The sequence below is a fragment of the Malania oleifera genome, chromosome 8 (genome assembly GCF_029873635.1).
Source record: "Malania oleifera isolate guangnan ecotype guangnan chromosome 8, ASM2987363v1, whole genome shotgun sequence".
NCBI lineage: Eukaryota > Viridiplantae > Streptophyta > Magnoliopsida > Santalales > Ximeniaceae > Malania > Malania oleifera.
Window position 1 is genome coordinate 72,957,586 of NC_080424.1, and position 22,856 is coordinate 72,980,441.

General features: G+C 34.5%; 1 protein-coding gene across 1 annotated transcript in view; it reads right to left on the reverse strand.

The window, feature by feature from the left end:
* LOC131162300 (uncharacterized) overlaps positions 1-9,682 on the reverse strand; it is an 80,423-nt gene extending 70,741 nt beyond the window's left edge. The window contains exons 1-5 of the mRNA XM_058118619.1: positions 9,393-9,682; positions 8,519-8,708; positions 8,336-8,410; positions 1,027-1,133; positions 478-538 (exon numbers count right to left, since the gene is read on the reverse strand). Coding sequence (XP_057974602.1) covers positions 478-538; positions 1,027-1,133; positions 8,336-8,410; positions 8,519-8,708; positions 9,393-9,424 — 465 coding nt within the window. The 5' untranslated portion in view covers positions 9,425-9,682. The remainder of the gene's footprint in view (positions 1-477; positions 539-1,026; positions 1,134-8,335; positions 8,411-8,518; positions 8,709-9,392) is intronic.
* Between the last annotated feature and the right edge of the window lie 13,174 nt (positions 9,683-22,856).

Here is a 22,856-nt window from a genome sequence, read left to right on the forward strand (position 1 = left end):
CAGATTTCTAACTGATATTTTCTAATTAATATTTTAAATTGACATTTTAATTTTTTTATTAAATAAAACAACATATGATTACAACTTTTAATTTAACAATTATTTTCTATGCCCACGTTGCTTCCTGGGCACAGGCCAGAGAGAGAGAGAGAAAGGTGGTGGAGACAGAGGAGGAGGATCCAGTCCTCCATGAGCACAAGCCCAAGAGAGAGAGGGAGAGGGAGAGGAGGAGGGGTAAGTTGTAAAAAATTACAACCGTGCCACAGCCTCTTTAGAGTAACCACTTATTGGTAGCCAAAAAGCAATCTCTCACTACTTGAAAAGTATATTTTGCAATAAGCACTTGTGTTTGTGCAAAACCAAACAGTATCCTTCTCTTTTTTTCTTTTTTTTTTTTGCACAAGTACCTACTTCAAGTGTTAAGTACTATAAGTACTTCATTTCAAAGGGTTCCAAATGGGGGCTAAACAGTATTACCTTATATATAGGAGACAGCGGGGTGTCCTGCCCAGTTTGATGATTCCGAAGGACCTGATGACTGAAATAGAAGTTAATATTTCAGAAATCTTCTAAAATACCTAATAAAACCTACAATAGCACAATCTAACTTCTTGAATAGGGTTGATCTTTAGTATAGGAAAAGCATGTTAAATATTTGCACTCCAAAACCAATAGACTCCATTACTTTTTTCTTAACAATGCATGACGAATTCACCCCCTATTTCTTTTTTTGTCATTTCACTAGTGAAGTGAAAATCAAGGAGTAAAAGTGAAAATTCAGGGGTAAAATTGTCATTTAATACAGTAAAAGATAAATGTGGAGTGCCAATAGTAATTTTTGGAGTGCCAATAAGGCCTCCCATTATCAATATCATTTTCAAGGCTAAGACAATTACACAGCAAAACAAACTTGCACGTCAAAACAAAGAAAAAGAATTTACAAGCACAGGTTTGAAAGCAGATGATAGTCCACAAAAGTTTTAAGGACAAAGATGTCATGCAGTAGAAAAGAAAAGGGAACAGTACCTGCAAATTGCCACCGTTACAGTGAATGAGGTATGAGCTATCAAATTCAAGTAAAATGAGCGCCGCCAATCCACATCCGGTGAATTTTCACTAACCACCTCATTCAACTGGTTGACAAGAATAGAATATTATTATCCATCAAAAGTCAAAACAGAAGTAGCCACCTTATGGCAATTGAAAAATATCGTCTTTTTGTTGCCACTTTCTAAACTGTATAATGAGTTAAGAGTGGGAAATATTTTTCAATTCCAAAAAATTTCATGAATTAAACTCAGTGCTGAAGAAATTTAACTCAAAGTGAGAATCTATTTCATTCTGATAACACTACAAATCAACCAAAAGACTTAAGACTTGCAACCAAATCAACCAAACTAAGTGCCATTCATTAGTTTGAAACTTATAGCTGTTTATGGAGGGGGGGTCCTGAAATTTCCTATTCCTATACTAACGCAATCACTTTCATATATATATATATAAGAGATACTATCAATAAAAGGCGCCAAGGTAGTGCAAACCCAAATAGAACATACAATTTGCAAGACAAAAAACCAACGATCAACCACAGCCTCATCTTCCATAGTGTTGTCTTCATTTAATAAATAAATAAATAACGATCCATCCATGATCCTTATATAGGCAATCCAATTCGCTCAAAGGCCCTCCCTATTGCTCTCCATCCACACAGTACAAAAACAATAAGGAATTCACTTGCATATTTTTATCAAAATGATGTCAATTAGAAATTTCAATTGAATATTTTCATAAAGAAAAATACACATATATCAAAGAACACAACTAGTGCACCATTAATAGAATATATGAATATAACATCATAAAAAATAAATAAATAAAACAAACACATGAAAAGCAGCAATCATATCATTTTGTTGCAAAATATTTTAGTTTCAAACTAGCTACAGTTCAGACTGATGAAATTAGAAGGAAATTTTGAGTTTCAATCAATAATTTTCCATTGTAACTGCAAGTTGCAAAAGAACTTTGGGGGAGGGGGTGGGAAGGGAGGGGGAAGAGGAGACCTCTAACAAAAATAATTAGAATTTTTGTGGTGTTGAATAATTAGGTAAAATGAAAGACCTAACCTCAATGATAGGTCTCTCTCTCTATTTATAATATATGTCAAGTACAATACAAATGACCATAATATCCTTACTAACTCACACTAACATGACTCCCAATACTAATAATGCTAAACAACCGAATAACCATTAATACTCCCCCTCAAGCTGGAGCATATATAACAAATGCTCCTAGCTTGTTACGAATGAATTTCACACAAGCACTTCCCAAGGCCTAACAAAAAAAAAAATCAGCAAGCTGAAAATCAGACTTTACATGAGTGGTTGTAATGAACTTCTACACAAGTTTCTCCCCAACAAAGTTGCAATCAACTTCAATATGCTTTGTCTCCTCATGGAAGACTAGTTTGGAGACAATATGAATAGCAACTCAATTATCACACATCAACTCCATCGGCTAAAAAATGTGGAAACTCAGTTCTTCCAACATGTTCTTCAACCAAACAAGTTCACATGTAGTGTGAGCCATAGACCTATACTTTGACTCAACATTTGACCTGGCTACCACAGTTTGTTTCTTACTCTTCCAAGAAACCAAATTACCACCAACAAAAATATAGTACCCGGTTGTGGATCCGGTTGTGGATCGTCAGTTAGAAGGCGACCTGACACAATCTGCATCTATGTATCCCTAAATGTAAGTGACCATGATCCTGATATAAGAGACCTCTCCCTCGTGCACCTTTGAGATATCTCAAAATGTGAATTACTGCATCCTAGTGAGTTGTTCTCAAAGAATCGAGAAACTAACTCACAACACTTGTTGCGAAAGACATATATGGTCGAGTGACTATAAGATAATTCAACTTTCCAACGAGTCTCCAGTATCGCCCTAAGTTAGGCAACAAATCACCCATATCTAGCACTAACTTACTGTTAGGATCCATGGGTATATCAACACTTTTGGATCCCAACAGCCCAATCTCATCTAAAAGATCAAGAATATACTTTCTCTATGACAAGACCGTTTTATACCCAAGAAGTACTTCAATGGTCCCAAATCCTTGGTCTGAAATTTAGTCTGTAGGAAAAGCTTTAGATCCTGAATGCCTTGATCATCATCTCCAGCAATCACAATATCATCCATACACACAATAAGCAAAATCCTATCAAATGGAGTATGATGATAAAATACATAGTGATCTACTACACATTGTTGGAGGCCAAGATTCAAGTACAACAACACTGAATCAATCAAAACCATGTTCTTGGTGATTGTTTTAAACCATATAATTATTTATTGAGTTGACACACTAAGCCTGACTCCCTCTGAGTAACAAACTCAAGAGGTTGCTCCATATAGACCTCCACCTAAGGATCACCATGTAGGAAACATTCTTCACATCTAATTGATGTAGAGACCAATGAAAAGTACTGGCTAAGGAGATGAAAAAACTTACTAAGGCAAGTTTAGCGACTGGAGAGAATGTGTCTAAATAATCCAAACCATGCACTTGAGTATATCCCTTAATAATAAGGCAAACCTTCAATTGAGCCATGGAACCATTTGGATTGACCTTCACAGTATACACCCAATGACAACCAACCACATATTTATCAAGAGGTAGAGGTATCAACTCCCAAGTATCACTAAGCCATAGTGCATGCATCTTTTCAATCATTGCATTCCTCCACTCAGAATGGGACAGGGCTTCAAAAATAGCTTTTGCAAGAGCAATAGAAGATAAAGTACTAACAAAACAGTAAACAGCAACATAAAGGTGACAAGAAATCATAACAAACAAAATTAGAGATTAGATGTTGGGTACAACTATATTTACCTTTTCAAACAGTAATGGGATAGGAAATAGGATCTTCTGACAAGAGAACAAAAGGCATAGAAGTGGAAGCTAGAGGAGGCTCTCCTCCCTTAAATCGTCGTGTGAATACCTGCAAATTGGGATAATCCAAGCAACTAGAAGAACTCAAACTTGACGAAGATGTAGGAGGATCAGACATAGACATTAGTTTAGGATATGGAAGGCAACAATGAGGAAGGGACTCATTAAAGTCACCAATACTTAAAGAGTCAGAATGGTATGGTGTTATATGAATCTAGTTTTCATTTCATGCCGGAAAAGCCATCTTTTCTCAACAATGTCTTTGTCATTTTATCCAATGGCATTCCATTAGATAGGAACAGATTTGATAAATACTAATAGCTCTCAAATAGAGTATTAGAATGGAAAGATCCATTAGATAATGAATTATTGGTTCTAACCCATCTCCAGTGATTAATCAACAATTCAAGGTTCTTTTATTGTGTATTCTTGATAAACCATCATTTATATCCCTTTTGAGAATAGGGATACCACGAAAAAATATATATATACATTTCATAGCACAAGGATCCAACTTATCTAATCCTGGGGTTAACTAATGGAGAAAAGACACACATCTAAATATATGACGAAGGGAGAATAAAGGAACCTTAGAGAAGATAACTGAATATGAGATTTTACCACCAAGGATAAAGGATGACATTTATTAATGAGAAAGCAAGCACTGAGCACTGTATCACTCCAAAAATATTTAGGGACATTCATTTGATACAATAGGGTATGACGTACGAGTGACTTTGAGAATTTGTTTGTTTTCTGTTCTCCAACTCCACTTTATTGAGGAGTGTGGGCACACGATGACTGATGGATCAAATCAAAATTAGTCAATAGGCACTGAATTGGGCACTAAAGTATGCCTTAGTATTATCGCTACAAAGTATCTGATAGCATATCAAACTAAGTCTTTATTTGAGAACAAAAGGCACAAAAGATATTAAACAACTCAGAACAATCTTTCATTAAATACAACCAAGTCATCCCAGAGTGGTCATCGACAAATGTAACAAAGTACCAAAATCCCAATTTCCACATGACATGACTAGGAGCCCAAAAACAGAATGGACGAGCATGAAAGGACTATATGCCCATTTGTTGACTTGGGAAGCAAAGGGAACACAATGATGTTTTCCTAATTAAAGACTCACACTCAAGACTAGACACAAAACTAAAGGTAGGAACTAGCTGTTTCAATTTGTCCAAGAATGGATGACCAAGACAACAATGGATTTGACGTGTAGCAGCAATTGTGCAGGCAATGGGACAAAAGAGCACCTCAAAGTTGTAAAATCCACGAGCCTTACATCTAGTGCCAATTGTCTTCCTCATCATTAGATATTGAATAACCACAGAATCAGGAAAGAAGGTTGCAAAACAACTTAGTGCCTCTGTAAGCTTACTAACAAATGTGAGATTGAAAAAGGACTTAGGAATGTACAAAATAAAAGAAAAAAAAAATGGAGGGTATAGGATTTACTATTCCTATCCCCCTACCTGTGGTTATGGACCCATCAGCAAGGGTAACTTGAGGTATATTTTTAGGATACTAAAGGGCAGAAAGAAGTTGGTTACATCTGTCATATTGTGAATAGTAGAAGATAATCCAAGGACTAGTGGGAGAGATACCAAACGACATACAAATTGTAGTATTACCCTTCAAAGCAAAAGATGCAATGTGATGTGATGCCTGTTAGGATGCTTGATACTGTAGGAACCTTGAATACTCTTCCTTCGAGACAATTATACTACATCGTTCATCTGAACAAGTGCCTAATGAGGACACCATCCCAACACACACAACCTCGATACAGCAGCAAATCAGAAATAAACAGCGAACGAAATGCTCTTGGGATTCCAAAAAGTGAACTTCTAGACCAACCGAAACAACCACAAGTGAACTTCTGGACCAACCCAAACACAAACACAAACGAGACAACCACTGATCCAACACGAACGAGTAACCAACAACTAGACATAGCACTTCCGCAGCCCCACAAAATCAATGTATAAATGCTGCCACTGCTCCAAGAGACTAATGAACTTAAACCGAACAACACCACCGCATTGCCACAAGCGCCTGGTCGAAAAAGCTTGGAGTTTTGACAAAAAAAAAAAAAAAACATTCCCAACAGCTTGATATTATGGTCTATGGAAGTAATTAAGACATTTTGCAAAAAAAAAAAAATGCAGAAAAAGATGGCTGGAATTTGTCTCATGCGCCGGCACGTGGGGGCGCATGAGGAGGTTTCCGGCAATGGGCAGATCTACAGATCGAAGGGTTCTGTTGTTGGTTATATGGTTAGTTTTGTGAAACATGGAAGGATTTTGAAGGTTCTGAGCAAGGCAGCGACAGCCAGGGAATTTTCCGGTGACGGTTGAGTTTTCAGACAACCCCTGGATTTGTTTTTAGGCTGTAGGAGTGTGGTTGATCCTCCTACACTGACTGACTTGCATAGGATAGCTAGGTTTAGGGTTTGGTTTGGCAGTGGTGGTAGGGTTTAGGTTGGATCTTGCTATAATACCATGTTGAATAATTGGGTAAAATGGAACACTTAGTACAATACCAATGACCATAATACTCTTACTAACTCACACTTACTAACATAACTCTAACACATACGAATAATGCTAAATGACCAAACAACCATTTACATGTAATTAAGATGAATTTTATAACTCTATGTCCTCAAATAAAACAATCATTCATACATATTAGGGCAAAAGATGCTCACCCCCCCTGAGGTTTCAAAAATGTCACAGACCTCCCCTTAAAAAACTTGTCTTCTTGCAAAACAATGGGAGGTTTGTGTCTTTTGAAAAATATCAGGGGAGGTCCTTAGGATTTTTGAAACCTCAAGGGAGGTTCCTGAAATTTTTGAAACCTCAGGAAAGGTCATTGTCTTTTTGCCAAATATCATGGGAGGTTATTGTCTTTTGCCCTACATATTAACATGTTCAGCTTATGAATTCTGTTCCTTATTGCAAATGTACATTTTTTTAATTCATAACTTAGAATGGGTGAAAGGTGGGTATATCAACCAACCATCGCCACCAATGAGTACTAAGTTTATGGAGTCAACAACATTGAAATTTCAATGTTATGGAGTCAACAACAATCCACCATAAAGTGAAGATTCCAATTTCAAAAAATTATGATGAGGCTAACAACAACAACTACAATAAATGGGAAACTAGAAGAGAACTTTGAAAGAGATTCTATTGCTCACAAGCTTCTCAATAATAGTCAAAAAATGCCACTAGGTTTCTTAAACCTTTCCTGTAGAGTTAATAAATTTTTTTAAGGTCGACAAGGAGCTTCGTGCTAGAGTTCACCTCGGCTGTTTGGCATGGTCTTAGAAAAAATAAATAAATAAATAAAGTACAAGTCTGGTTTCAATACATAATAACAGAAAATAGTTAAAAAGAAAAAAGAAAGAAAAGAAAACATGCAAACGCACATGACCACACATACACGAAGGGGGAAAAAACAGGGTCATTATTTAATAATCTTATTGACCAGGTTCAGTCCATCATCCCTCACAAACTCACATCTGTTAAATTAGACTGATAAACTCAAGTAGTCATGTAACCTAAAACTCTCTCTCTCTCTCCTCTCCACACACACAAAAAATAAAAAGAATTTGAATATCAGTAACATATATGCTCCAGTTATTTTCAAATAAAAAATACAAACCTGCATTGAGAACCATTAGTCTACAACATTGCGTATAGAAGTATACAATAAATGTATTAAAAATCTGATAATTCCATAGAGTTAATTATGATCTAGCAGCATTAAATCATACTTAGTAGCCAATAGCTCCAAAATTTTAAAATCATGTCAGATTCCAACAGTATGAATGCAAATGCAGAAGTGTATTAATATGTAATTCAGATTTGCTCATCTTACAGAAACATGACAATTTTCCTAGCATTCGTCAATTTTCTATGCATTTTTTAAAAAAATAAATATATCCTCTAGACCAAAACTTCCCACAGCATTTCTTTCAATAATACAATATTCCTATAAAATGGACAATCAGAATCTTGACGCTAATCAAGAAAAGACCATAAACATTTCAGATTTTTAGTCAAATAATAGTCAAGGTTATACATATATATTATAAATTATCCTGAAACTATTCTCAAACCAAGCTGAAGTAGTTCAATAGAATTTCATTTTCCCACAAAAATTAAACCATTTTCTGAATCAACACATCAAGGACAATCCTAAAACAGTAAATTCTTTTTAGTAAATCCTAATACACTACATTTTTAGAATCGAGGAAAAGGAAATATGCTTTAGTTATCAATACAGCAATACAATTCAGCAAACATGATCAAAGTTTTAACTGGTTTTCATGCTGGTTTTACCTTAGGTGCCCACCTGCGTACGAAGTATGGAGGGATGCCTTCCATATTATCGTTGAAGCCATATCCATGCAAGCTCTGTTAACAGCAAAGGACTATGAATGCAAAAACTATCTTAATACATGTTACTTGCATCTGCATGTGTCATAATCAATTTGTACATGAAAAGGGGCATATCTGATGTACCATTTTCCTAACGAAAAAAATGAGATCATCATCCTGACGTCCCCTTGACTCCCTGCCGCAAATAAAATAAAAATCCAGGATATCACGCCAAAAGTGTACATCCATTTCGACATCTGAAGGATCTTGCTCATCGACAGTTGTTTTCCCTAATAATTTTGAATTCTTCTTTACCATGCTCAACAATTCATACCTGCCCAATGAAGAGTTCAAAATCAATTATAAACATATGCTTTAAATTTGACTGAGCTTCAAAACCTCATGGAAACCCCAGTTCATATTTCAGTAACCAAAAACAAAAGCCTTAAACAATATTACACACTGACATGTGATGTTGTCAATACTTAGTAATATTAATATGTAGCAACCATGAAAAACTCAATAGCATGCATGACACTGGAAATTTTATTTATAATAATAATAATAATTCGACAGAGCGTAAATTCCTTTTTATCAAGTCCCAGAAATACCCTTATATGGTATAATCATATATAAGCCACACATATACGCAAACATACAATAGCATGCACAAAATTATCAAATCATTTCAGCATCAAACCTCTTGGATGAACAATCAAGTAAATTGTTTCTATCTGACAAGCTATATATTCAAATTTGAAACTAGAATTTGCCGAAGGTGCCCATCTTTCGGCATTTTGTACATAAAAAAGAATTAGGTAAAAAAATTTGCTGAAGTTAGAGCAGTCATCAGATTGTTTGCTAATTCGCAATGGCATTAAAACAGATGAAATTCAGTCAATCACAAACACGTTCGGAAACGAAAGAAGGGGAGAAGAAAGCGTTACTGCATTTAAAATATAAATAAACCTAATTTTTTACTTCTGCAATCAAAGAGCGGATTGGAAGGGATAAGTACCGGGCAGGGGTGTCCCCTTCATCTCCAAGCATGTCTTCTTTTCTATGAAATCACCGATATCTCGATCAATCTCGGAGTTTAAGAGATCAACTAGGGTTTATATAAATATGCTCGAAGCAAAAGGACGACAACGTTTCAAAATTCAGACAGGCGAGCTGGCAACTGTGCGTGAAGATCAGATACTACACGGAAACTTCTCTAGGAGAGAGAGAGAGAGATAGAGGGAGACAGGACTTTGGCTGATAACCGTTGGAACTTGGAAGAGGAAAAAGAAAAAAAAAAATTTGGGGGGGGGGGGGGGGGGTGGGGTGTTAATTTCCTCTGCCTCTTTCAATGTCCTCTAAAATTCAAAATTAAACATATTTACTTTAATTTTAAATTTATAATCAGATTGCTTTTATTGTTCTAATTAGTGTCAATCTTAACCGTTCAAATGCTTTAATTTCTTCATATTCTAATTTAGGGTATTATTTTAAATGTTTCTAAGTTATATGTTTAAAATTTTAGTATATTTAAACTCAATCCATCTAACTTGAAAACAAATAAATTATATATTCACTATGTTATAATTCATTTAACCATGGGTTTAACTCTTTATTCTTCTTTGAATGAAATTTTAATTAACATAAATTCAATTATGGAGATATTACGAGATAGATTCTATTATTTCTATAACATTGTCGTAGATTCAAATAGTTGTCATCGTGGTATTCTTTAACTAAGATGTATGATCATTAGATCCATAATTGACTACTCATATGTGAATAAGAATGTTTCGAAGAGATTAACATCAAGTAACATGTTTCCCTCCATATCCAATTAAATACTAAGTAAATATCTTGAGAAGAGTTGCAAGCTCTAGGCAATCTCAAAGGGTGTTTAAGCTCTTCCGTGGGATTAGGAGCCTCATGAATAGCTCATTTAAGAATGAAGTCACATGTCACTTTCGACCAGAGATTGCAATGTTCTCCCTTGTTTGTCTTTACTATAGTTTTAGTTATTGTCATCTTAGACCTAACAATGCTATTAAGGAATGCTAACCCTTTATATGTCTTACTCTAGTAGTGTATGGTGTCACTTTACAGTCTCTAGCTAGTGGGGCAATAAGTGATAAACACTCTGACACGAGGATTATGTTGTGGAGATGAAAATTATCCTTAGAACTAATGTAATGTAAGTTCATCTCTCTTACCGCTCAAATCATGGCTCACAACCTCAGTTAGGACAAGGACTTTCAAGCCGCAAAACTTTATCACTAGGTTGGACATTAGAGCATTTCTATAAATAAGGATATGTGCCACTAGACAAACTTGGTGTAATCTTATCATCGCACGTGGGTATTTCCATCACACTTAACATTAATCAAGACAAAGACAATTCCTCCTAACCATAGAATTCTATTGTTTGTGACACTATGTGTAAATTAATTTAGGTTTATGTTAGATAAGAGATGCATGCAATTTGATTAAGTATAACTCAAACAGGACATTAAAAATGATCCCAAACTTTAGAAGAAAATTGAAATTAAATAATTTAAACAATTAGTCAACACTAATTTAAATGGTGAGGGAATTTGATAATTAATCTAGAATTTGTATAGACATTAAGAGTGGGTAAGGTTCAGTTAACTAAACCATAACCTTCGAATGATGAATTGCATGAAAGTTTTGACTTGGCTAAAAAATAATGTAAGTTGAAATCAAACCATTTCAACTAGTTAACTAGAATTCAATCGACTAGTTTTTAGAATTTTAGATAATGGTTAATTGAACTGAATCATTAACTCCAATTTAAAGTTTTTTTAAATTAAAATAAAATTTGAGCGTCAAGAAAATTTATATAAATTTATAAATTTTAAATCAGCATCCAAGGTTTAAAACATTGACTCTCCAATTGAGTATGAACAAATCCATAATCCAAGTTTTAAATCTTGAAAAGTATCATAAAGTAAGCAATTCAAGTTTTAGGTTGTTAAAAACAATTATTGTTCAAATTATTAAGTATTACATAATATATATAATTATATAGTATGTATTTTTAAACATTTAATATATCAATTTGGTTTGATTAATTAGTTATTAAATGAGTCGAACCAACTAAGTCGTTAATAAAAAAAAATTGTAACTATTTTTTTAACTTGATTTTCGTTTGCATTTTTCAATATTTTTTTATTAACGATTCAACTTGACCAGATTACCCCTCAATTCCTTTCTCAATCATGTCAATTTTTTTAATTCAATTACTTTTCTGATGGTTCTGTTGGACTCCAAAACACTACTAGACCTCTATTTATTCTTCGTTGTATACCACTACTAAATTGTTCATAAGGTGATTTAGGATTTTTTTTAGAATTTTGACTAAGTAGTACGAATGTCTAAAATGGATTCAAAGTAATCTCGTATTATCCAAAATATTGCTTATTTTGAAGCTTTAGGAGATATTAAAAGTCTTCTTACCCCTCCCCCCAACTTGCTACGCCCACAATTATTTGGTGTATCTAGGGTGCATGACACATTTATACAATTGGTTTCAAGTGGAGGACAACTCATCATTCATGGGCATTTTTGGAATTAAAGGTAATAAAATTAACCCACTGGGGATTGGACCTCCGCAAAGAAATTTTTTTATTTCTGAACGTTAAAAAGATTAAATAATTTTAAAAAATTAAGCAAAACTCCTACTAAGATCTAATGTGCATTTAGGATTAAATGAACAATGAAATATAAGTTTGTTCCTTACTTTTCTTCTTCTCTATGCATGTGTTCTGAAAAATATTTTTTTTCTCTTAAGATAAAAAGTGAAACAACATATGCTAAAGTATACATATACATGTTTTGATGAGAATTTTTATTTCAAAACTTGACATGTGAACCAACATGTTATTTATTTTGAATTGGAAATTGTCACAAAGATTGTTAAGGCTATTTGTGAGATAGGTTGAATCGAGTTGAATCAAATTTCCAACCAAATCAATTAAGTCGATGTAGACATCTCATTTTGTTTGGGATTTATATAACACAAATAGGCAAAATTTATTAATGGAATAAAATGTAAAAAAAAAAAACTGAATACATGGAAAAAAATTTTAAAAAAATTAAATACATTTAAAAAATTTTAAAAAAAAGAAAATGAAATAAAGTGGATCAGCATCTTCATCTTTAAATTAACTTGGAATCACAAAAGGAAAAAACAAATTATACATGTGGGAATTTACATAAGAAACATGTGGTGAAATTATGGTTTAATGCAAGCAAAAATTAATCAATTCAATTTAATTTTGATTGATCAAATTAGATATTAATTGATCAAATCAGAATTGATTGAATTGATCCTCCAAGCCTATAAATATTGGGCTTTTGAGGGTGAGAGATACAAACGAACATAGAGAAGAATTACTTAAGAATTGCTAAGAGTTTGAATGTTTCAAGTTGAGAAAATAAAGGAAGATAGAAGATCAAGAAGTTTGAATTGAAGAAGCAATATGAAAATTAGCAGTGGAGATTCAAAGTAGCAGACTTAAAGATTAGATGAGTTAGAAGACAAAGGTTGGTTCGTTTAATTTTATTTAGTTCTATTTCGTTTCTTGGATAATCAAAATTGTAAAATTTTAAATTCCTATAGCCTATTTAATTAAATCCAAGCCCAATGCCCAATTATCCTGCAGCCCCATCTTAAATCCAAGCCCATCAACCCATGCTTGTGGCCCAATTCAACCATAACCAAATCCAAACCAGCTAACCTAACAAGGACCGTGCCTTTGGAAGGCAGCGTGGCACGCTGACTAGTCTGTGTTTTCTCCTAACACCCAAATTGCTGTCACATCAACAATTCATGTCAAACTTCCACAGCCAACTAGAAATCACCAAGTGGCGGGTGTCACGGGCCGAATATTTCATACCTTTGTGAATGGACCGTGCAATGCTAGCTAAAGCCTTTTTATTTAACTAGCCAACCTATCATTTACCACAATTCACCCACAAAACACTTTCATTGTCATTCAATCAAATATAAGCGGAAGCAGTAAACAACTTATGAAAGCAGTGGCACTTATGTAGTAAACATTAAAATAATATAATTCATTAACATCACCTTTGTTAACATTGTGTGTCCAGTGAGGGAGGCAAGTAGGCTAAACATGTTGACAATAACAAGTGAGTTTTACAAGTTGATGAACACTCACCCTTCTTTAAAGAGCTTTCTATATTATTCTCACTCTGACACTAGGAATGTAGAGACCTGGAAGATATAAATTTTGAAATGAATTAAGGAAATGAGTAAAGGGAAGAAAAGAAAGGAGAAAGAAGAAAAAAATAATTTTTAAAGGGAAAACATACAAGGCTTCATTGATGAGTGCCCTAAGCTCGTCGACGAACTACCTTCTTAGGCCGGTCGACAAGGACACACGTCTCATCGACAAAAAGATACCAAGAGCAGGAAATTCATGCTATTAAGGGTTCATCGATGAATTCATTTCTTCGTTAACGAACACCCTTCTGCGGTTCATTGACGAGTACACGTGCCTCGTTGACAAAGCCACGTGGCCAGCCATCTATAAATACGCCGAGATCAGAATTCCAGCAAGAAAATCTCTCTCTCTCTCTCTCTTTACATTCATCCCTCCCTCCTTCTCTTTTCAGATTCGGCTCCATTTTTCCCATTTCGATGATCAAAAGTTTCCACGATGATCTTGTGGAAATTTTCTACAACTTAGCTGAAGCAGATTATTGGTTTGGAGTTCTTGAGCACCATCCCAAAATCAGGGTAAGTGGGTTATTTTAAGGTTTTTATAAGTTTTAGGTATTTTTAGACCCAAGAAATGTATTAGATGTTAATATACTAGAGTTTGAGTTGCTTAAACTGGGGTTGATGTGGTTTCAGGGTTTAGAATTTTGGTACGCCGTATACGCGGTTTAGGATTTTAGCAGGTTTCCCAGGAAACAGGTAAGGGGATAAATTAAGTCACTATTTTCAAGAAAATGTACTTAATAAATATACATGTTGACCTTATAGGTCGCACCCGATTTTGATAATGACAAATACTCAGGTATTTGATAATTGTTAAGTGTTTGTGTAGGTTCAAATGAATATCCCAAGGAAGAACACTTGAAACAACTAGAAGACCCTAAAGACTTGCAATTTGTAATTGTAAATTCGATGTCTGTAATATGGGCCTGTAAAAGTAACCTAGGCTGTGGTTTGTATTTATCTTACTTGCACATCATGCATATAAGATATATGGTAAGCTCAATAAGACCATAGCACGACTCTAGGTACCAATACTCACACATATCATATAACATATAGGAGTGTTAAATTTTGTGCCTTAAATTTGAACAAATATCAGGATTTTAAGAGAGCTCGGGCGACCGAACCCCTGGAGTTCAAAACTCCTCGAGCGCCCAAAATGTGGTCAAGTCAACAGTTGACCAGGGCTCTCGGGTGACCGAACTTTAATGTGCTTATCTTCCATAAGCGCTCGAACACCTCGAAAGGGACAATCCACCAACTCAGGTGACCAACTGTTTTAGTTCAGAAAGGACCCCGGGCGACCGAACACATGGATTCGGGTCATCGAACATAAGACCAGACACTCGAAGTCATGAAGCAATGCTACTGACTTTGATTCGGGTCTCCGAACGTGAAATCGGGCGATCAAACTAAGTTTAATAAAATTTATTACTAAGTCTTATTGAACGATCGAACCTCGGTTCAGCTACCCGAATCCTAGCCGATTAAAATTAATTTAACCGAGGTAAAACATGGTTTATTTGGGCTGATTGTATTTTAACCATTTGGAACTTTTTTTAATTATTCCCATCATGTCCCAACCAGTTAAATTTTTATCCCTAGTTATAAATATGAGTTCATTTGCAAGATTAATATAAGATTAGCAAAGTGATTAGCCAAAAATTCCTCTTTCTTGAAAATTCATTCTTTGGCCAAATACTCTCAAACTTTCATTCTTTTGATAAATTCTAAGATTGTGAGAGTTCTTTTTGTGTGATTGTGATTGCTATACTTTGCTAAATACTCCCACTTGTTTGTGTGATTGAGATAATTTTTCTAGGGAGTTTAGCTTAGGTTTATCCCACAGATTTTCATATTATAAATCTTGTTTGACTTGGTTTGTTTAGGTGCCGCTCCACCAGTTTAAGTGAGCAATTATAGTGGTAATCCTTATGTTTGTTGGCCTAGGCAATTAGCCGAACCTCGATAACATTTCTGCGTGTCACTCTTACTTTACTGCATTTTGGTGCTTGTGTTGTTAATTAGATTGTTTTATTTAATTACTGGTACATATTACAACTGATTTACATTACTTGCACTAGATTGACCATAGGGTTGTGAAAATAATGTTGTTAGGAGATTGACCTAGGGCTTAAATTTTAAAAGTACCAATTCACCCCCCCCCCCTCTTGGGATCACGGTAAAGCTATCAATACAGTATTTAATTCTGAAATTATGTTCGGTTTAGTGTAGTTCTTGGGGATACTGATGTTGAGCAGAGAAACCAGATTTATTATTATTTTGTCAAAAAAAAATATACTTTTCAGGCCAGATAATATATTATAGTATAGTACTCACTTATGTGTGGCTTTAGTATAAATTTTTACTGCAATTAATAGCATGTTAGAATACTTCATAAAATCATAGAACAAATATAAGATGAATATGATTTCCAGTCTTCCTCTGTATACTCATCTTCAGTTTTAGGTACATTAATCTTATCAATTACTTTCATGGGAATGTGATTTCCCTTAGTCACTATTTTCCATACCTTCCAATCTATGTTCAATAGATATATGCTCATCCTACGTTTTCAATAGGTGTAATTTACACCATAGAAAATAGGTGGTCTAGTGGATGAGTGTCCCTCACCAAATGGAGTTACATCGATGGGTGCCATGTGGTCTTTTTACAAATGAACAATTACGTCTATGTAAACCCGCTCTGATACCAAATGTTGATTTAGGTATAACCCCAAGAGGGGGGTGAATTGGGTATTTTAAAGTTCTTTGAACCGATTTACCACTTAATCCCTATTTGTATATTTACCAAATCAATTGCATGGATTTATGACTAAATTAAATTTATTTTATCAATGAGTTCTTTTTACCTAATTAAGTGTATGTAGAGTTATTCAACATACACATGCAATACGAATACTAAAATGTAGTGCGGAAAGTAAAGAGTCAAGGGAAGAGAGAATACAAACGCAATTTTACGAGGTTCAGCCAACTCAGCCTATGTCCTCGCCTTTAGCAACCCACTCAAGGATTCCACTATAATCCTTTCTCCTTAAATTGAGACGAAACTTCCATTACAATCTGCTGCTTACAAGAGCTACAGCTCCCTCCTACTCCGCTACTTACAAAAGATATAGCTCTCTCCTCAAACCCAGTTCACAAGCTGAATCGTGAGTACAATGAAATTTGTAAAACACTCAAAATTGCTTCCAACAAAGCTAGTGAGTACAATTCAAATTCCTAATGCATAATCATATGATGTAACTTGAAGCTCAGAATGTATGAAACAATACATTCGTTTATGAATGATATGCTTCAACACACAAATCCCTTTTTATCAAATCTCCCAAAAATATTTATATAAATCAATACTTTGGAGAACTTAGGTTAAATCTTTGAATACAAAAACAACATTGAAGATTACAAAGATTTGAAACACACTTTGTCAAAAACAATATTTCTCTCAAGATTTCAATCTCAATGTGCTCTTGGTAATATTTGACTTAATGTATATATATATATGATGAGAATACCAAAGATCAAATACTCAATATAAGATTTTCAGAAAATATCCTTCAATATATATATATATAGTTATGCACTTCTAAGGATATCTAATCAAATAGTTTAGAAGTATCTAAAATATCAAGTATTTAACTAAGAACACACTTGAATGATAACTCTTTAATCAATGGTCAAAGAAAAACTTTCTCAAGTAACAAACTAGTCAAATACACTCTTTATATGTATATGAAAATTCAATATCAATCTTCTCTAATGATATTCAATAACTGATGATGATATGAGAATCTCTTGAAAACACTAAATGGATTAACTAAACCTTAATACCAAGTTGAAATCAAGATGTGTAAATAAGTCCCCTTTGACTTTCGGAGTAGATTTGCCTTAGCTTGATGAGTATGAGCTTAAATGCAAGCAATCGTATAGCAAAGTGTTCAAAGTTCTAAATTCTCTTTCAAAAGGTGTTCTCTTTTCTTCTCGTTGATCTTGGCTTTCGCACTAGGGTTTAGATATTTAGTATATATAGGTATCTTGCCCTTAGAATAGATCTCAACCATTGGATCAAAAGATATCTTACGAGTCCTCTTAATAAAAATTAAAATTTTAAGTTTTCCTGCAAGTTCAGGAGACTAAGGTCGAAGCCCATGCAACTAAAGTTCCTTAGTGTCTCAAAAAAATAAACTTGGATACAGGGTCAGGTGACTGAAGTAGGGTTCAGGCTCCTGAAGTGATGAGTTCAGGTTCCTGAAGTTTCAAGTTTAGGCGACCAAAGTGCATCGGGCAGGTTCTGTGTTTCACCATTAATTCTTTAGGCTACTGAACTTAATCTTTAGGCTCCTGAAGAAATTCTTCAAGCGACTGAGATTAACTTTAGGCTACTGAAGTTCCCATTTTCTGAATTTTTCCTTTCTAATTTAAAAATATGTTTTGCTCTCTTTCTTGGGTCTTTTATAAAAGTATTTTTTATGGTTTTGAAAATATATTTAAGTCCATGAATGTCCCCTAATGATGTTCATGAAATGCATGAGTCCTAAAGTCATTCAAGGGTATATGTTGAGCCTCAAATTAAATCATATGAAAATGTAAATACATGAGTTCTAAGTACCCATTCCCATGACATTCTTGAACTTTGCCGCTTGCATATGTAAGCTTTAATCTTCATGGCTTCCATTACTTGTTATCCTTCCATGCATGTTTAATATAATTCATGTTCATAATCTTCAATGCACAGATCAAATACCAAGTGATTTTTCATTATCAAAACCGGATTGGACTCATAGAGTCAACAACATGCTCTTTATGGCCTTAAACAAGATCCTCACTCATGGTTTTAGCATTTCAACCAATATTTAATTAGTATTGGGTTTATTGCTAGTCGTGCAAATTCCTCTCTCTTTGTTTATTATAGTCCTCATGGTGTAATTTGTCTTCTAATATATGTCGATGATATGGTTATAATAGGAAGCAATTCTTCTATGTTGAGTTCTCTCATTCATCAACTGGCTAAAGAATTTTCCACGAAGGACCTCGATGATTTACACTATTTTTTGGGGATTGAGGTTGTTAAAAATGACAAGGGTCTTTTTCTCTGCCAAGCTAAATATGCGCTTGATGTGTTGACTCGAGCCGCTATAGTGGATTGCAAGCAAATCTCAACTTTTTTTTTTTTTTGGTAGGATCTCATCTCACTGATCCTAGTACTTCCTATTCGGATGCTACACAATTTCGTTCTCTAGCAAGTATCTTACAATATTTGACTCTTACGAGACTGGATTTATCCTACAGTGTTAACTCTATATGTCAATATATGCATGCTCTCACTGTTGATAATTTTAGAGCCTTGAAGCATATTTTACGCTATATCAAAGGAACCTATCATTGTGGCCTTCAACTCTCACGGGATTCCTCTCAGACATTGCTCGACTACTCTGATTCCAGTTGGGCAGGCTATCCCAAAACTCGTTGTTCAACAACCGAATTTGCTGTTTATCTTTGTCGCAACTTAATTTCATGGTGCTCTAAAAAGCAAACTACCATTGCTTGTTCAAGTACAAAGGCCGAGTATCATGCTCTTGCCTCCATTGCTGCAAAACTCTCTTGGACACTTCAACTTCTTCAAGAAAACAAAATCACCCTCTCCTCCCCTCCAAGACTCATATGCGATAACTGTTGAATTGTAAAGTCATTTTTTAGCATTCAAAGTCTAATATGGTGGCTGCACTATTCACATGGTGGCTGCACTATTCATTGGGTGGCTGCACTATTCATATGGTGGTTGTACTATTGATATGGTGGTTGCACTATTCATTTGACAACTTTGAAAAGGAGGCTTACAAACCCCTATAAATAGGGAAGTGGTCATGAAGGAAAAAATCATCCCAAGTATCTCCAAATCCACCTTTAGATAGAGAAATCAAGTTCCTCTTGTAATTAGAGAGAAGTTGTAACACCCTTTTTCTTAGTGGATTCCTTCCACTCTTGCCCGTGGTTTTTCCTTCGATTTGTTTAGGGGTTTTCCACATAAATTTTTTGTATCAATTCCTATTTTCTTATTTCTTATTTTAGTGTGTGTGATACTATTCCTACCCATTAAATAACTAGCATTGGTATCAGAGCCTTGGGTTACGACCTTTGGGTTGGGGTTACCATTCATGATTACTATTCATATGTGTCACCAGATACTTTAACAGTATTGTGAATGTATATGAGATTTGTTCAAGTATATAGTTTTGTTGGCCTCATAAGGCTTACAATTCTTATTTTGATGATAACAAATCATGATGTGTTTAATGTGGTTTAAGTGAAAGTTTTTCAGGAAAAAGGCAAAGCTTAAAGGAAGTAGCAAAGCTCAAAAGCATGAGGAACCTTATGCATTACAAAGAGATCGTAAAGAGCATAAGGATTAAAGATATACTGGTGAAAGCTCAAAGAAAAGATCAAATACTTAAAGATGATGGAAGAACAAGATTGAAGATCAAAGGATCATTTTTTTAAGGATGTTCTAAATGCAAATACTTCAAGTTAATTTCAAATATAAATTGAATTGAAACTCTCAAAATATTCAGAAATATTTTGAAATAAAGAAGGGTCATGCGACTGTCATGATATGGCAGGCGACTGCCAAATTAAGTAAGAAATTTTTCAAAGAGACAGTAGCAAAATAGGCGATTGCCTGAACATGTCAGGCTCCTGGGTGAACATGTCAGGCGACTGCCAGTGTTTTGTGTTGAGAGTTTGTTCTATGACAGGCGACTGCCAAATCGTGGCAGGCGACTGCCACTTGAACATTGGCTTAAAAACTCTCAACGGGAAGATTTTTTAAACAATGTTTTTGGCACTATTATTTTAAAAAACTTGGAAACTATTTCAAGGAAACTTTGGGGGTAAGGAATTGCTTCTAAACATCTATAAATAGCCCCAATCTTCAAAGGTTTGAGACACCCCAAGTAATTTTCAAGCAACCAAAGTTCCCAAAGGCTCTCAAACTCTCTTGTGTTCAACTACTGAATTACTACTGATTCAAACTCCGAAGCAAAGCTTTCAAAGTCAGAATCTTTCATATTTTGAAAGATATTTGGTGATTCATACTAAGTATTGAGCTTCAAATTCTTTTATATTTGAATTACTTTGAAGTATTATTGTACTGAATGTTGTACTAACCTACTTTACTGTGAGAGTGTTTTATTGTACACAAAATCTCTGTATCTTGATTCTTATTCATAGATGATTCAGGGCTGTAGAATCATTGGACTAAACGAGGGTATATCGTTTGGAGAGGCGGGCTCTAGCCTAACGGAAGGAGTGTTTGTAATCAGTATTGTTCCACCCGTCAACGGAACTAAACTAGTGAATCCTTTGGTAGTTTGCCAAAGGTGAGGACGTAGGCTGGGTATAAGCCGAACCTCGTAAAATCTTGTGTATCTCTTCTTCTTTACTCTTTACTTTTTTAGCAAAGACTTATAATCTGCGTGTATGCTTTTAATTGATTAATTTTGAGTGTTTAGTTGTTAAATAGACCGGGATTGCGGAAACCGAAAGGGACTACGTTGGTTGATCAACCTAAACTTATTAATCTGAAAGTTTGTTTAAAAGCTGAACATAAAGAAGACTTGTGAGTTTGGAACAAACACAGGGCTTGCATAAATTCAGCGTGCTTTACAATTCATTACAAGGCTATTGAGACAAAGATCGAATTTTTGATTGGTTGTGATTGAATTGTCGTTATATTTACTTGTTGTAGTTGTTGATATAAAATAAAGAATAAAAATTGAAATAATTTTAAAGATTCCAATTCACCCCCCCCCTCTTGGGAAGCTATCCTAATTTCAATTGGTATCAGAGCCTAGTTATAGCAAATTCCTAACAAGCAGATATTAAAAGATCTAAATGACTAACATAGGAGTAGCTCCTTTTGGAGAGGGCCAATCCTCAACTTGTCCACTAATATTTTGTGGATGCAACTACACCTTATGGAAAAAGAGAATGCAAATCTACCTCCAACACACGGATTGGAAAGCATGTGAAGTAGTTGTGGATGGAGACCTTGTTCCCACCAAAATAATAGATGGAAAACATATTCCAAAAGAGAAAAAGGATACGATTGATTCAGATTATAAGATGCTTCAAATAAAATCAAGTGCTATAAATGCTTTATATTGTGCGTTAGACGCTAACGAATTCAATATGGTAATGGCTTGTAAAATAGCTAAAGAAATATGAGACAAATCAGAAGTCACCTATGAAGGAACCATTGATGTTAGGGACAATAGAATAGACATGATAACTAGCGAATATGAAGCATTCAAAATGAATTCAGATGAATCCATATCAAGTATGTACACAAGATTCACTCACATAATTAACTCCTTAAGTGCCTTAGGAAAAACATATACCACCTACAAAATGATTAGGAAAATTTTGAGAGGCCTTCCCTCAATATGGGAACCTAAGGCTACAACAATTACCGAAGGAAGAAACCTTAAGACCACCTCCTTAAATGAACTCATAGGATCACTTTTTACTTATAAAATGGCTTTAAAAGAAAGAAATCCTGAACCAAAACATAAGAAATCTATTGCACTAAAAGCATCAAGCCACAGCTCAAGCAAAGAAGAAAGTGAATCAAGTGACTTAGATCAAGATGAATTAGCATTCATCATTAAGAGGTTAGGAAAGTTTTATAGAAGGAATAAAAGATTTCCTAAGAAGTTCAACAAAAGAAAAACTGAAAAGGTAGAATCAAGTAGAAAAGAAAATAAAAGTAAAAATGAACTTCTTATATGCTATCATTGAAAGAAACTAGGACATATCAAACCAGATTGCCCTTTGCTCAAGAAAGACAAGAAGAAAAAGAAGGAAGCTATGAAGGCTACTTGGGATGACTCAAGCTCCAGTGAAATTGAAAACGAATCAAATGGACAAGAGATGACAAACGTATGCTTCATGGCAAATGATGAAGAGGTAAACTCCTACTACTCTTCAACCGATTCTAGCTATGAATATTATGATGAGTCATGTGATAGTATGCCCTCATACAAAGAATTACAAGTTGGATTATTTTCTTTACATAAAAGATTTATAAAAATTTCCAAAAGAAATATAACCTTGAAAGATCAAAATAAAGAACTTCTGAAGCAACTTGAATCATTTAAAACTATTGAAAAAGAAACAGATTTTTGTATGAAGAAATTAGAGG